Source organism: Thunnus maccoyii, chromosome 12 (assembly GCF_910596095.1).
Source record: "Thunnus maccoyii chromosome 12, fThuMac1.1, whole genome shotgun sequence".
Taxonomy (NCBI): Eukaryota; Metazoa; Chordata; class Actinopteri; order Scombriformes; family Scombridae; genus Thunnus; species Thunnus maccoyii.
The window spans coordinates 31,760,012-31,773,478 of NC_056544.1; the positions used below are offsets into that span (position 1 = coordinate 31,760,012).

Here is a 13,467-nt window from a genome sequence, read left to right on the forward strand (position 1 = left end):
ACTGTGAAGGCCATAGCATAAGATTCACATCATTTTCATATTCATCAAACCATCAGTGACCCCTTGTGCCCTGTGAATTGGGGCATTGTCATCCTGGAAGACACCACGCCCATCAGGATAGAAATGTTACATCATAGGATAAAGGTGATCACTCAGAACTACTATGTATTGATTAGCAGTGACCCTTCCCTCTAAGGGGACAAGTGGACCTAAACCATGCCAGCAAAATGCCCCTCAAAGCACGACAGAGCCACCAGATCCCCTCACTGTAGGGGTCAAGCATTCAGACCTGGACCCATTTTTCCTTTAATTTGTCACCCGTCTGTACCTGATATTTTCCTGGGGATGACATCTTGGTTTCCCTGAGCGCACAATTCATTTCTGCCTTTGTGAATGGTATATTTATTAAATCATTGGTGTCTTCATTTTGCTGTTACAGTTCCTTATTCTCAGCTAACATCCACTTTTAGCATTTGTTTATCACTAATCTGCTTAATTTCTTCCCAATCAGCAATGTTGAAAACCCATCTATCTAACCCTCCAGTATCACACTCTTCTAAACTCAAGCCTACCTCAGTTACTTTCTATTGTTGTTTCTCTTTCCAAAGTGCAAATACCTGCCACTGTTTCTGATACTAAAGTAAGATCTATGGCTGATTCTGTACCATTTCTAACATCAGTTCTTACACCATTTCCATCATTGAGGCATACTGCATTTTTGATTTCCATTTGCTGTTCAATCACCTCTCCATTTCCATCATTATAGCTATCCCATAATGTACTATGAGCATTAAAATCTCCACAATAAATAACTTTTCCCTCTAGATTTACAGCCACTTTGTCCAGTAATTCTAATCAAAGCTTTTTGCAGGGATTGTAAAAGTTAATTATGTAGATATTACATCTTTTGTCCAAACTTCAGTTACTATCATGTCCCAATCTTTCCCTTCCCCCAATACTCTATATTGCATTTCTTGCTTCACAAATATTATACAGCGTCCTCCACTACCCTCCACTCTATCTCTGCGTAAACTATCATCGCCTTTAGTTAAAAAATCTAATGTGGGCTTAAACCAAGTTTCTTGAAAACATATTATTTCTGGTTTATTTCTGAGTGGTTTAATAAATCCTATGAAGTCCTGACCATTTTCTATTTCCTTGCCTTCCTTTGAACAATAATCATTAGGGCCTTTCTCCATCTCCTTCAAGCCTTTTGTTGGTTTGTTCCCAGGAAAGATCTTTCCTTACCAAGAATGTTTCAGCTCCCTTCACAATTATTTTAATTCTCTCTGTTTTGTGTTTAGCTTGATCTGTACAATTGATACAATTATTGTTACATAAGCAAAAACAAAATCAGTGTATCCACAGTCAGTTCTGTATTAGTTTGCCCTCTTTGACCTGCTCCTGATATTGAACTGTCTCAGATCCATATTTGGGCCTTGTCAGTTTGTGACAGTGCAGTGGCAGGGTTGTTCCATGCCTTTCTAAGCATTTGTAAATAGCCTACAGCCGCTGGAACAGAAACTGATGGTTGTGTCTGGGAAATACTAATCCAAACGCCTTCTACTGGAGCCGAAGCCTCAGCTGGCACACTCAGCCTCAATCTTAACGGCACTCAAAATTTTTGACAAGAGTAGCTGAGATCTTATTTTCTCCAATGTCACAACAATCTGACACTACCTCACACGGGGAGGAGGACTTGAGTAGTTTAGGAGCAGTTTTCTCCGAGCTCCATCCCTGATCACAAGTAGGTGTGCTCAAGTCTGTGTTTCTTGTTCTCTTCATAAACATGTTTGCCTTCCCTCAACTGGGCAGGTGGAGGATGAGCTGCTACTGTACCATATGCAAACTGCTCCACCCACCTGACTTTATGAATGCACTAGAGATGGAGTTTGGTAGCAGCACTGCATGGGTTTTCAATATCATCCATCAAATGTGCCAACCCTTGGCGGGGGTGGGAGGGTGGTGGGGGCATTCATGACGGCCATTGCAGGGGTCCATAACCACATGGCAAAAGCAATACATTTTGGAGGCCATTTTCCAACCAGCTACGAACAGCTGAACTGAGGAAACAGACTAGACTGCGCCCAGTTGGCCACAGTCTGCCAATCAGTAAATGATACGACCAATCATTGATCAAATGATATCGTGCCCACTACGAACAGGGGGCAAGGACAACACAAAAAGCACCACAATGGTGTTTCCGGCATAATAATAAAGGTAATTGTTTAATTAATTCAATGTCTGAGAAATATCCAATAAACCTTCTCAAGACGAATCAAATATACAAAAATAAACACACCTCACTTCTGCGGAAAATGTTAACACTTAAATCATATCTACATAAAATGTAGACTCACACTCACTATGGGCAAACACATGAAGAAAGGTTCAAAACAAAACTCCCACTCACTGCGAACAGTGAGCTCCTGGGGATAAACACAGCAAATCATTTCAGATTTCCTTCCAACTTACCTGGGATAAAAGATATCTAGAACAAATAGTTCTTTACTTACCAGAGCTGTAGAAAAACTCCAAAAGGCCAAACCATGTGGGATGAGGCAAGTAAGGCAAGGAGGAAGAGGCATGTTCATCCGGATACTCTTACAGACGGCAAGCCAAGCCTCCTAAGGTCAGTCACGACTTTGTTGACATAATGTCTCAAGGACAGGTAGAAGGATGGCATCATTCAAGGTAAAGACCATGGTGACAGTCTGAGTGAAGTCGAAATAGAGTTTTTGTTCTGTCGAGGATCTACTCTGAACCAATTGAGCACATCTCTTTAACAGCATCTTTCGCTAAAGTCCAAACTGTTTCTGTTAGCAGTTTGATAAATTGGGGCCCAGGACTGTCTCTCTGTGAGGTGACAGAACTAAACACTGAACCAACATGATAGCCTCATTCTGAAGTTTCATCTTCATGAAAATCTAGATAAAAATAAATTTAAATGACCTCAAGTTCATGATGACACAATATCTGTTGTTTTATGTTTGTCAGGACTCAACAAAACTTCTTCCCACCCAAACTTGATCAAATGAATTAATATTTTCCAGTCTTTTAGGCCTGTATGACAAAGACTTCATCAACTAAATGCACAAACAAAAATCTTTTTGGTTAAAAGCAACAAGTGATAGAAAACTCTGCTCTTTTCTCTGTGACAAAGCTGCTTTAGTGAAGAAAGCTGAAAGTACAGAGACTGACTGACAAACGTTTGTCTGCTCTGAACATGAACTCTGTACTTTGTGGTGTTTCAGGAGGAAAACTTCCTCAAATAAACTCTCATTTTAGTTTCACATTTTCTCCAGAAGCTTTGAATGAGATCCTGAGATGAAGACAGAAGAAAATACTTTGCTCATTGTTGAAAAAACATCTTTATTGATTATATAAAGCTTCAGATTGTTCACACATCTAATCAGTAAAGTCTGTTAAATGACTCTTGTTCAATGATTTCATGTTCACATCCACTTCATCCACACAATCAGTTAGTTTAACCCAGAATGTACAAGAACATAATAAATGATTATTATCATGATTATTAGTTTGATTGTACATTCAAAGTGATGAGAACAAATTATCAATGATGAAGTTGTGCTGTGTTCTGTTTAACATGCTGAAGTGAGAGAGAAACAACAGCATACAAACACATCAATACAAACATGAAACTAACATTTAGAACAAAGAGAAGTTTATATTTTCATCTGAAGAAACATCAGTGAAGGTAAAAGACGTCATCATTAGCAGCGATAGCCTCCATGGATAAAAACACAGGAAAAAGTGACATTTAAAGAACATCAACACAACAACAGAAAATAAAGTGTTGACAATCCCATTATGATTGACAACTGATCTCTGTACAGTTCAGAAACACCACAGCAACAAGCTCTCAGAACACAGAATCTGACACATGAAGTCTGAAATGACTTCTGTCTATTTGAGTTTACAGAACTCAGCAGAGTCTCCAGAAGAATAATAACAAAGACAAATTCCAACATGGAGAGGCCGAGTGAATTTGGTCTTGATTCTGTGGAGGAGAGTCATGGTTTCAGAGACGCTGTAGAAGGACAGAATACCTGCTCTGTGATCCAGGTGCACTCCTACTCTGGAGGAACAAGGACCTAAGACGGGAGTTTTGATGTTGTTGAACAAAAAGTGATAACTCTTATTGTCACAATATAAAGCGCAAGATTTGTCATTGAATCCAAATCCACATTCATTTGAGCCTCCGTCTCTGCTGATATCCTTGTATGCGACTGCTACACGAACTCCTCCACCTCTCCACTCCACCTCCCAGTAACAACGTCCAGTCAGGCTCTCGCTACTCAGGACCTGACACCAATTAGTGAATCTGTCTGGGTGACTAGAATAAGGCTGTTGTTTTTGCATTGCTTCTGCTTTTCTGTTCCCCTCAGATAATAACAGCAGTGGGTTTGCTGTGTTTGGATCCAGAGTGATTTCACGTGAATATCTTAAGAATCCAGCTCTGGTCTTGGGTTCTAGTTGTGGTAGTAAAACTTCCACTTCAGTCCCTGTCCGTGAGGTTTTTGTCCATCTCTCCCTCAGGATTTCTTGTAGTTCATCTCTGAGCTCTGACACAGCTGCTGTCACATCCTCAAAGTATCTCAGAGGACGGATATTGATGCTGGATGAGTTTGTAGATGCACTGAGTTTTGACAGTGAGGGGTAGTTGTGTAGAAACTGGACGTGATCCTCTGTGTGTGAGAGCTTCTTCAGCCCAGCGTCTTTCCTCTTCAGCTGAGTGATCTCCTGCTCCAGCTTCTTCATATTCACTTTGACTCGACTCACTTCAGTTTCCTGCTGGGATCTGATCTGCTGCTTCACATCAGAGCTTCTTTTCTGGATGAGACGGATCAGCTCAGTGAAGATCTTCTCACTGTCCTCCACTGCTTTATCAGCAGAGAGACTGACAGCCTCTAGCTTCTGTTGAAGCAGCTTCACATCTGTCTCTCTGTCCTGGATTCTCTGCTGGATGTTTTGTCGACTCACCTCGAGCTCTCTCTGCTTCTCAGTCCTTTCTACTGCAGCTGAGACTGTGTCGTGTCCTTTATGTTCATCCACAGGGCAAGAATAACAGATAATCTGCTGATCAGTACGGCAGAACATCTTCATCACCTCGTCATGACGAGAGCAGATGTTTTCCTGGAGCTTCCTGGAGGGGTCGACCAGCTTGTGTTTCTTTAATGGAGGTGCATCATAGTGAGGCTGGATGTGATTCTTACAGTAAGAAGCTGGACAAGTCAAACAGGACTTGAGGGCTTTCCGCTTCCTCCCAGTGCAGACATCACAGGCCACATCTTCAGGTCCAGCAAAGCAGTGATCAGCAGGAGCAGCTTGGAGTCCAGTCTCTTTCAGCTGCTCCACTAAAGCTGCTAACATGTCGTTTTTCACCAGGACAGGCCTCGGTGTGAAGGTCGCACTGCACTGAGGGCAGCTGTAGATCTTCCTCGGATCCTCTCCATTCCAGAAGTTTGTAATACAGCTCATGCAGTAGCTGTGTCCACAGGGAATAGTCACCGGATCCTTCAGTATATCCAGACAGATCGAACAGAGAAGAGAGAAGGTTTCTTGGTCCAGCTGAACTCCTTTCTGCTCCATTTCAGCTCTCAGTGACAATGACTAAGTTTCACTTCCTTAGAGGCTAAACAAGTTTGAGCTCTGATCTGGACAACATGTATTTCCGCAGTGAATGGAGACTGACAGCTCTCATAATCCATTACGTGTTGGTGACACCCATCTTCAAGCTGCAGATCTGAAGGGGGGGAAAAAGCAAATATGAGCACAGAGTGGAGCTTGTTGTATTTGAGAGCAGAAGAGGGAGGTGTTATCAAGCGCTGATTCATTAAAGGAAGAGGAGAAATTTTAAAGAGATAGTGTGTAGAGCTGCATGATATTGGAAAAAAACATTGATATCTTTTTTCCTGCTATATATATTACAAGGGAGGGGGGGTGAATAAAACTCAGAAGAGACTCAGCAGCCAGACATTTGTCCATTCACCATTTAGGAGTGGCTGATATTGGGACTACAATGAGAATAGATAGTCCACCTTTAAGTTCAGTGAGCCAGGTCAGGTAAGGCTAACCCATTGTCACTAACTTCAGGGCTAACCCCCTTCACTTTAATCAGCAGGTGGTAAGCAAGATACAGGAAATTGGCTTAGGTCTTGAGAAGTGGGAGCATTTATTCGCTGACAAATAGCCTTGACTGTACATACACTGCACTGCTACGTTCACGGCTATACTGCTAACATTAGGGCATGGCCCAGCCCTGTGAACTAACTCTTTAACTTTAAACCAGCTCTGGGACGAGGTGTAGCTGAGGTGCCTGCCTCTAGCATCCAGACAACATTATCTGTGACAGTAGCCGTGTCCCGCACATGTTTACAGGCAGGTGATACGCAGACTCTGCATGCACAGCGATCAGGTCACTGTGTGCTCTGGTGAAGGGGTGCATCAGTTTATCAAACTACCAAAACAGGCAGCACTCATTTTCAAGTTGTGGTAGGCGACTGGTTGGGCCTGCTTTGGTTGTTTGATAAAATGATCAAGTACACCCCTTCAGCAGAGCACATCAACAGCTGTAGCATGACATGTTGGAGTTAATTCGCCTTTCTTAACATCACACGTCCTGCAATGTGACGAGTGACAATGTGCACATTGCGATGTTGATGTTAAAACAATATATTGTGCAGCCCTAATACTGTAAAAAATGAGCACAGAGTGGAGCTTGTTGTGTTTGAGTTTTAAAGCAATACTGTTTGTTTCAGCATTTAACAGTAGAACTAATTTCTCATTTAAAAACACTGCTCACCTCTGCTTTCTGGTGCCAAAGTGTTCCTGGGATCTGAGATGACTTCCCAGTGTACAGAGTGGAGGTTGTTATTGGCCACTCAAGGGATTATTTTCTACCATTTATTTGCTCCTGTGGAAGACAATATAACCCATTAATTGCCTTCTGTTCTTTTTTCTGCTCCTCTGCTCCCTCAGCAATGCAAAACAGCACTGTGCAGATTTCATTCTTTTTCTTAAAATGCATACAGATATATTAATTAGACATCACAATATGTACACATTACTAGTAGAGAACTATTAAAATGGACAAATCTCAAAACCATGGAAATCAATATTCAAAAGTAAAACAGCGACACCTGGTGGGCAAAGTGAAAAGGTGCGTGGGGTTGGGTGACTAAACAGAGACAACGAGAATTATAACATTTAACAAAGGAAAACACATATCTGCAGAAGACAATATAACTCATTAATGTCTTTCTGTGCATCTCTGCTCCTAAATATACAAAACAACAGAATTTACACAGGAAATGGATGCTAAAATCTCTGTGGAGCTACGTTAGTCACGTGACATAGGGCAGCCTGCAATAATACAAATGGCGCCCAGAAAGTTAAATGAAAACATTTACAAAACGTATATTAACGATCAAAACAACACAGAACAGCTGGGTAACGTCCTAGTATTAACAGTAAACAACATGCATTAAAGGTTACAACATAAACGGTTCAATTTCAAAAGTAAACGACAAAATAGCGCTGCAGCTTTTTTCCAAACAACTTACCTGTAACAATGAAAACGACACTGTAGAAGGAAGAGAGAGGCTACGGAAACTCAGGAGGGAAGGAAAAGGCGATGCGCAGCAAAGTGGCCTTCTTCTTCTTCTTGATTTATGGTGGTTGGCAAACAACGTTACGGCGCATTACCGCCACCAACTGGAATAGAGTGGGGATCAGAAATCAACATTAATTCATTCTTGTAATACATAAAAGAAAAGAAAATTAGAAAAAAAATAGACAACAGTTCTCCCCAGCACTTCTTTGTAAGAGATCACGTAAATCAAATCTAAACTTTATTTCTTTAAGGTTCAATATCACTTCCCTTCTCTCAGCATCATATTTTGGAAGGTAAAGCATAACATGTTCTAAAGCTTCTTCACTATCACAAAACCTTCCTGTATTATGTTTTCCTATTTGAAATAATGTACTGTTTAATCCTGTATGATCAAACTCTCTCCGGTTCTCCCCGTGCTTCTCATCATGCCTACTTTTCTTTTCTGTACAATCACCTTCCTGTTCTCTCTTCTTCCCACTGCTTTTGCCACCTTTCTGTCAACTTATGCTGAATTGTGGTCTCCATTTCTTTTTTATTAAAGGGTGCTGTGATGTCAGTGTCATCCGTTTTTGTGGTTTCCTTTGCACATTTTTCAGCTCTTTCATTGACTTTGATTCCTAAATGTGCTGATATCCGTACAAATGTCATACTTAATCCCATCATTTGAATTCTACATAGTGTTAGTTACATCTCTATTACAACGTCTGGTCTGCAGTCTGAATGGCTGTGCTTCAAGCTGGTTAATGAGGAGCTGGAATTAGAACATATTACCGCCCTCAAGGTCTCAGATTCAGATTCAGACTACTTTATTGTCCATTAAATTTACATGAAAAGGAAATTCGTCTTTGGCACTGGCATACAAGACAACACATGTCACACACAACAATACACAATAATTATAGGCAAGTTCCAAAGGGCCTATTTAAACAGGGTCTTGTTGAGGGTGGTCACAGCTGAAATAATTAATGATTTCTTGTAATTGTTCTTCCTGACCATTGGAACTTTAAGTCTGTGGCCTGATGGCAGCAACTGAAATGCTGAGTGGAGAGAATGGGTAAGAGTCATTGTAGATCTGGATTACTTTTTTAGTTATTGCCTTTGTTCATGGTCTCACATCTTCAACTCATTGTAGTGCTAAAAAAAATTGCTAGTGTCTTCCCAGTATACACTGATAATCCATGACTGATTCATTTGCAAATTTTAATGTTCGAATCTGGAACTATAAATGAAATACCAATTTTATTAGCTGAGTTCTTTAGTCTCTATAAATTTGAACATAGCTGTAGTAGTTATTTTCTATATGGGTTTTTATTGTCTGTGGTAAAATAAACACCTTATCTTTGCTTTTTTTGCCAAGTAATGTGAGATCTACAACAGGGTCAGGAAGCATCAAAGCATTATTAGTGAGAGTGGTACCTTTGGACTAATGTTTATTTCAGTTATTTCTAGTTCTTTTGCTTTTTGCTCATTGGTCCATCAAAAACATTTTGTTTCTTTCTTCTCCTTTTCCAAACAGGGTTTTAATGTATCTTGTGTTGGATGATCCTCATTATGTCCTTTTAAATTAATCCAGTAGTTTAAGTTTGGCATATGATTCACATCATTTTCATACTCATCAAACCATCAGTGACCCCTCGTGCACTGTGAATTAGGGCATTGTCATCCTGGAAGAGACCAATCTCATCAGGATAGAAATGTTTCATCATAGGATAAAGGTGATCACTCAGAACAGCTTTGTATTGATTAGCAGTGACCCTTCTTTCTAAGGGGACGAGTGGACCCAAACCATGCCAACAAAATGCCCCCCAAAGCATAACAGAGCCACCAGATCCGCTCACTGTAGGGGTCAAGCTTTCAGACCTGGACCAGTTTTTCCTTTAATTTGTCAATAAATATTTTTCAGTTTTTTAGGCCTGTATAACAAAGACTTTGTCAACTAAATACACTGCAGATTGACTGACAAACATTTGTCTGCTCTGAACATGAACTCTGTACTTTGTGGTGTTTCAGGAGGAAAACTGCCTCAAATAAACTCTCATTTTAGTTTCACATTTTCTCCAGAAGCTTTGAATGAGATCCTGAGATGAAGACAGAAGAAAATACTTTGCTCACTGTTGAAAAAACATTTTTATTGATTATGTAAAGCTTCAGATTGTTCACACATCCAATCAGTAGTCTGTTAAATGACTCTTGTTCAATGATTTCATGTTCAGATTCACTTCATCCACACAATCAGTTAGTTTAACCCAGAATGTCAGCTATGTAGAAGAACACAATAAATCATCTCCTAGATTATTATCATGATAATTACAGTTTGATTGTGCATTTCTGTATGAATTTACAAAGTAGTGAGAACAAAATATCTATGATGAAGGAAGTTCTGCTGTTTTCTCTGTTTAAGACACTGAAGTGAAAGAGAAACAACAGCATACAAATACAAACATGAATCTAACATTTACAGCAAAGAGAAGTTCACATTTTCATCTGAAGAAATGTCAGTGAAGGTAAAAGACGTAATCATGAGCAGTGATAGCCTCCATGGATAAAAACACGGGAAAAAGTGACATTTAAGAAAGTCAAAACATCAACACAACAACAGAAAATAAAGTATTGACAATCCCAGTTTGATTGACAGCTGATTTCTATGCAGATCAGAAACACCACAGCAACGAGCTCTCAGAAACAATGGAGACAAAAAAAATGAAGAATGACAACACAGAATCTGACACATGAAGTCTGAAATGACTTCTGTCTATTTGAGTTTACAGAACTCAGCTGTGTCTCCATAAGAATAATAACAAAGACAAATTCCAGCATAGACAGGCTGAGTGAATGTGGTCTGGACTCTGTTGAGGAGAGTCATGGTTTTAGAGACGCTGTAAAAGGACAGAATACCTGCTGTGTGATCCAGGTACACTCCTACTCTGGAGGAACGAGGACCTGGGATGGGAGTTTTGATGTTGTTGAACAAAAAGTTATAACCGTTATTGTCACAATATAAAGCGCAAGATTTGTTGTTGAATCCAAATCCACATTCAGTCGAGCCTCCTGCTCTGCTGATATTCTTGTATGTGACTGCTACACGAACTCCTCCACCTCTCCACTCCACCTCCCAGTAACAACGTCCAGTCAGACTCTCTCTACTCAGGACCTGACACCATCCGGTGAATCTGTCTGGGTGACTAGAATAAGGCAGTTGTTTTCTCATTCCTTCTGCTTTTCTGTTCCCCTTAGATAACAACAAATATGCGCTTGCTGTGTTTGGATCCAGAGTGATTTCACTTGAATATCTTAAGAATCCAGCTCTGGTCTTGGGATCTGGTGGTAGTGAAATGTCGACTTCAGTCACTGTCAGTGAGATGTTTGTCCATTTCTCCCTCAGGATGTCCTGTAGTTTATCTCTGAGCTCTGACACAGCTGCTGTCACATCCTCAAAGTATCTCAGAGGACCGATATTGATGCTGGATGAGTCTGTAGATGCACTGAGTTGTGACAGTGAGGGGTAGTTGAGCAGAAACTGGTTGTGATCCTCTGTGTATGAGAGCTGCTTCAGTTCAGTGTCTTTCCTCTTCAGCTCAGTGATCTCCTGCTCCAGCTTCTCCTGAAGCTCTTTGACTCGACTCACTTCAGTTTCCTGCTGGGATCTGATCTGCTGCTTCACATCAGAGCTTCTTTTCTGGATGAGACTGACCAGCTCAGTGAAGATCTTCTCACTGTCCTCCACTGCTTTATCAGCAGAGCGACTGACGGCCTCCACCTCCTGTTGAAGCAGCTTCACATCTTTCTCTCTGTCCTGGATTCTCTGCTGGATGTTTTGTCGACTCACCTCGAGCTCTCTCTGCCTCTCAGTCCTTTCTGCTGCAGCTGAGACTGTGTTGTGGCCTTTATGTCCATCCACAGGGCAGAGATAACAGATACTCTGCTGATCAGTACGGCAGAACATCTTCATCACCTCGTCATGACGAGAGCAGATGTTCTCCTGGAGCTTCTCCGAGGGGTCGACCAGCTTGTGTTTCTTTAATGGAGCTGCATCGTAATGAGGCTGGAGGTGATTCTTACAGTAAGAAGCTGGACAAGTCAAACAGGACTTGAGGGCTTTCCGCTTCCTCCCAGTGCAGACATCACAGGCCACATCTTCAGGTCCAGCATAGCAGTGATCAGCAGGAGCAGCTTGGAGTCCATTCTTCTTCAGCTCCTCCACTAAAGCTGCTAACATGGTGTTTTTCACCAGGACAGGCCTCGGTGTGAAGGTCTGTCTGCACTGAGGGCAGCTGTAGATCTTCCTCTGATCCTCTCCATTCCAGAAGCTTTTAATACAGCTCATGCAGTAGCTGTGTCCACAGGGAATAGTCACCGGATCCTTCAGTAGATCCAGACAGATCAAACAGAGAAGAGAAAAGGTTTCTTGGTCCAGCTGAACTCCTTTCTGCTCCATTTCAGCTCTCAGTGGCAATGACTGAGTTTCACTTCCTTAGTAGCTGAACAAGTTTGAGCTCTGATCTGAACATGTGTTTCTGCAGTGAATGGAGCCTGACAGCTCTCATAATCCATTACATGTTGGGGACACCCATCTTCAAACAGTAGATCTGAAGGAGAGGGAACAAGGAAATATGATGAGATCAAGCGCTGATTCATTACAGGAAGAGGAGCAATTTTAAAGAGATAGTGTGTAGAGCTGCATGATATTGGAAAAAAACATTGATATCTTTTTTCCTGCTATACATATTACAAGGGAGGGGGGGTGAATAAAACTCAGAAGAGACTCAGCAGCCAGACATTTATCCATTCACTGTTTAGGAACGGCTGATATTGGGACTACAATGAGAATAGATAGTCCACCTTAAAGGTCAGTCCACCCTTAGTGAGCCAGGTCAGGTAAGGCTAACCCATTGTCGCTAACTTCAGGGCTAACTCCCTTCACTTTAATCAGCAAGTGGTAAGCAAGATACAGGAACTTGGCTTGGGTCTTGAGAAGTGGGAGCATTTATTCACTGACAAACAGCCTAGAGTTTACATACACTGCACTGCTATACTGCATAGACCCGGCATGGACCAGTCTTGTGAACTAACTCTTTAACTTTAAACCAGCACTGGGACATGTGCAGCTGATAACCAGAATATACGCACTCAAAGCTGCCTAGTGTAACTGAATGCCTGCCTCTAACATCCAGACAACATTATATGTGATAGTTGCCGCGTCACATGCATGTTTACAAGCAGGTGATACTCTGCATGCACAGCGACCAGTTCACTGTATACTCTGGTGAAGGGAGGCACTTGTTCAGAAGAATTGAGCTTGTGTTTGAGATTTAACAGAGATTCTGTTTGTTTCACTCTTTGAACAGTAAAGCTCATTTCTCATTTAAAAACACTGCTCCCCTCTGCTTTCTGGTGCCAAAGTGTTCCTGGGATTTGTGATGACTCCCCAGTGTACAGAGAGGAGCTTGCTGTCTGCCACTCAAGGGATTATTTTCCAGCATTTATTTGCTCCTGCAGAAGACGATATAACCCATTAATTGCTTTCTGGTCTTTTTCTGCTCCTCTGCTCCCTCAGCAATGCAAAACAGCACTGTGCAGATTTCACTCTTTTTCTTAAAATACATACAGATACATTAATTTGACATTACAGTATGTACTCAGCTTAGTGTACACATTACTAGTAGAGAACTATTAAAAACAGTTAACCTACGTTATAACAACAAATTTCAAAACAATGAAAAACGATATTCAAAAGGTAAAACAGTGAAACCTGGTGGGCAAAGTGAAAAGGTGCGTGAGGTTGGGTGACTAAACAGAGACAACTAAAATTATAACATTTAACAAAGGAAAAC

General features: G+C 41.2%; 2 protein-coding genes and 1 long non-coding RNA gene across 3 annotated transcripts; all 3 read right to left on the reverse strand.

The window, feature by feature from the left end:
* Positions 1–3,459: 3,459 nt before the first annotated feature.
* Positions 3,460–5,121, reverse strand: LOC121908833 (tripartite motif-containing protein 16-like). Its single transcript, XM_042429143.1, has one exon. It carries the CDS (start codon positions 5,119–5,121, stop codon positions 3,928–3,930), a length of 1,194 nt encoding a protein of 397 aa, XP_042285077.1. The 3' UTR covers positions 3,460–3,927.
* Positions 5,122–5,390: 269 nt separating this feature from the next.
* Positions 5,391–7,782, reverse strand: LOC121909286. Its single transcript, XR_006099404.1, has 3 exons — positions 7,587–7,782; positions 6,827–6,937; positions 5,391–5,767 (listed from the first exon to the last, which is right to left on the reverse strand). It is a non-coding gene; the product is annotated as an uncharacterized LOC121909286 (long non-coding RNA).
* Positions 7,783–10,348: 2,566 nt separating this feature from the next.
* On the reverse strand, positions 10,349–11,790 carry LOC121909284 (tripartite motif-containing protein 16-like). Its single transcript, XM_042429754.1, has one exon. The coding sequence runs from the start codon at positions 11,583–11,585 to the stop codon at positions 10,389–10,391; it is 1,197 nt and encodes a 398-aa protein (XP_042285688.1). The 5' UTR covers positions 11,586–11,790; the 3' UTR covers positions 10,349–10,388.
* Between the last annotated feature and the right edge of the window lie 1,677 nt (positions 11,791–13,467).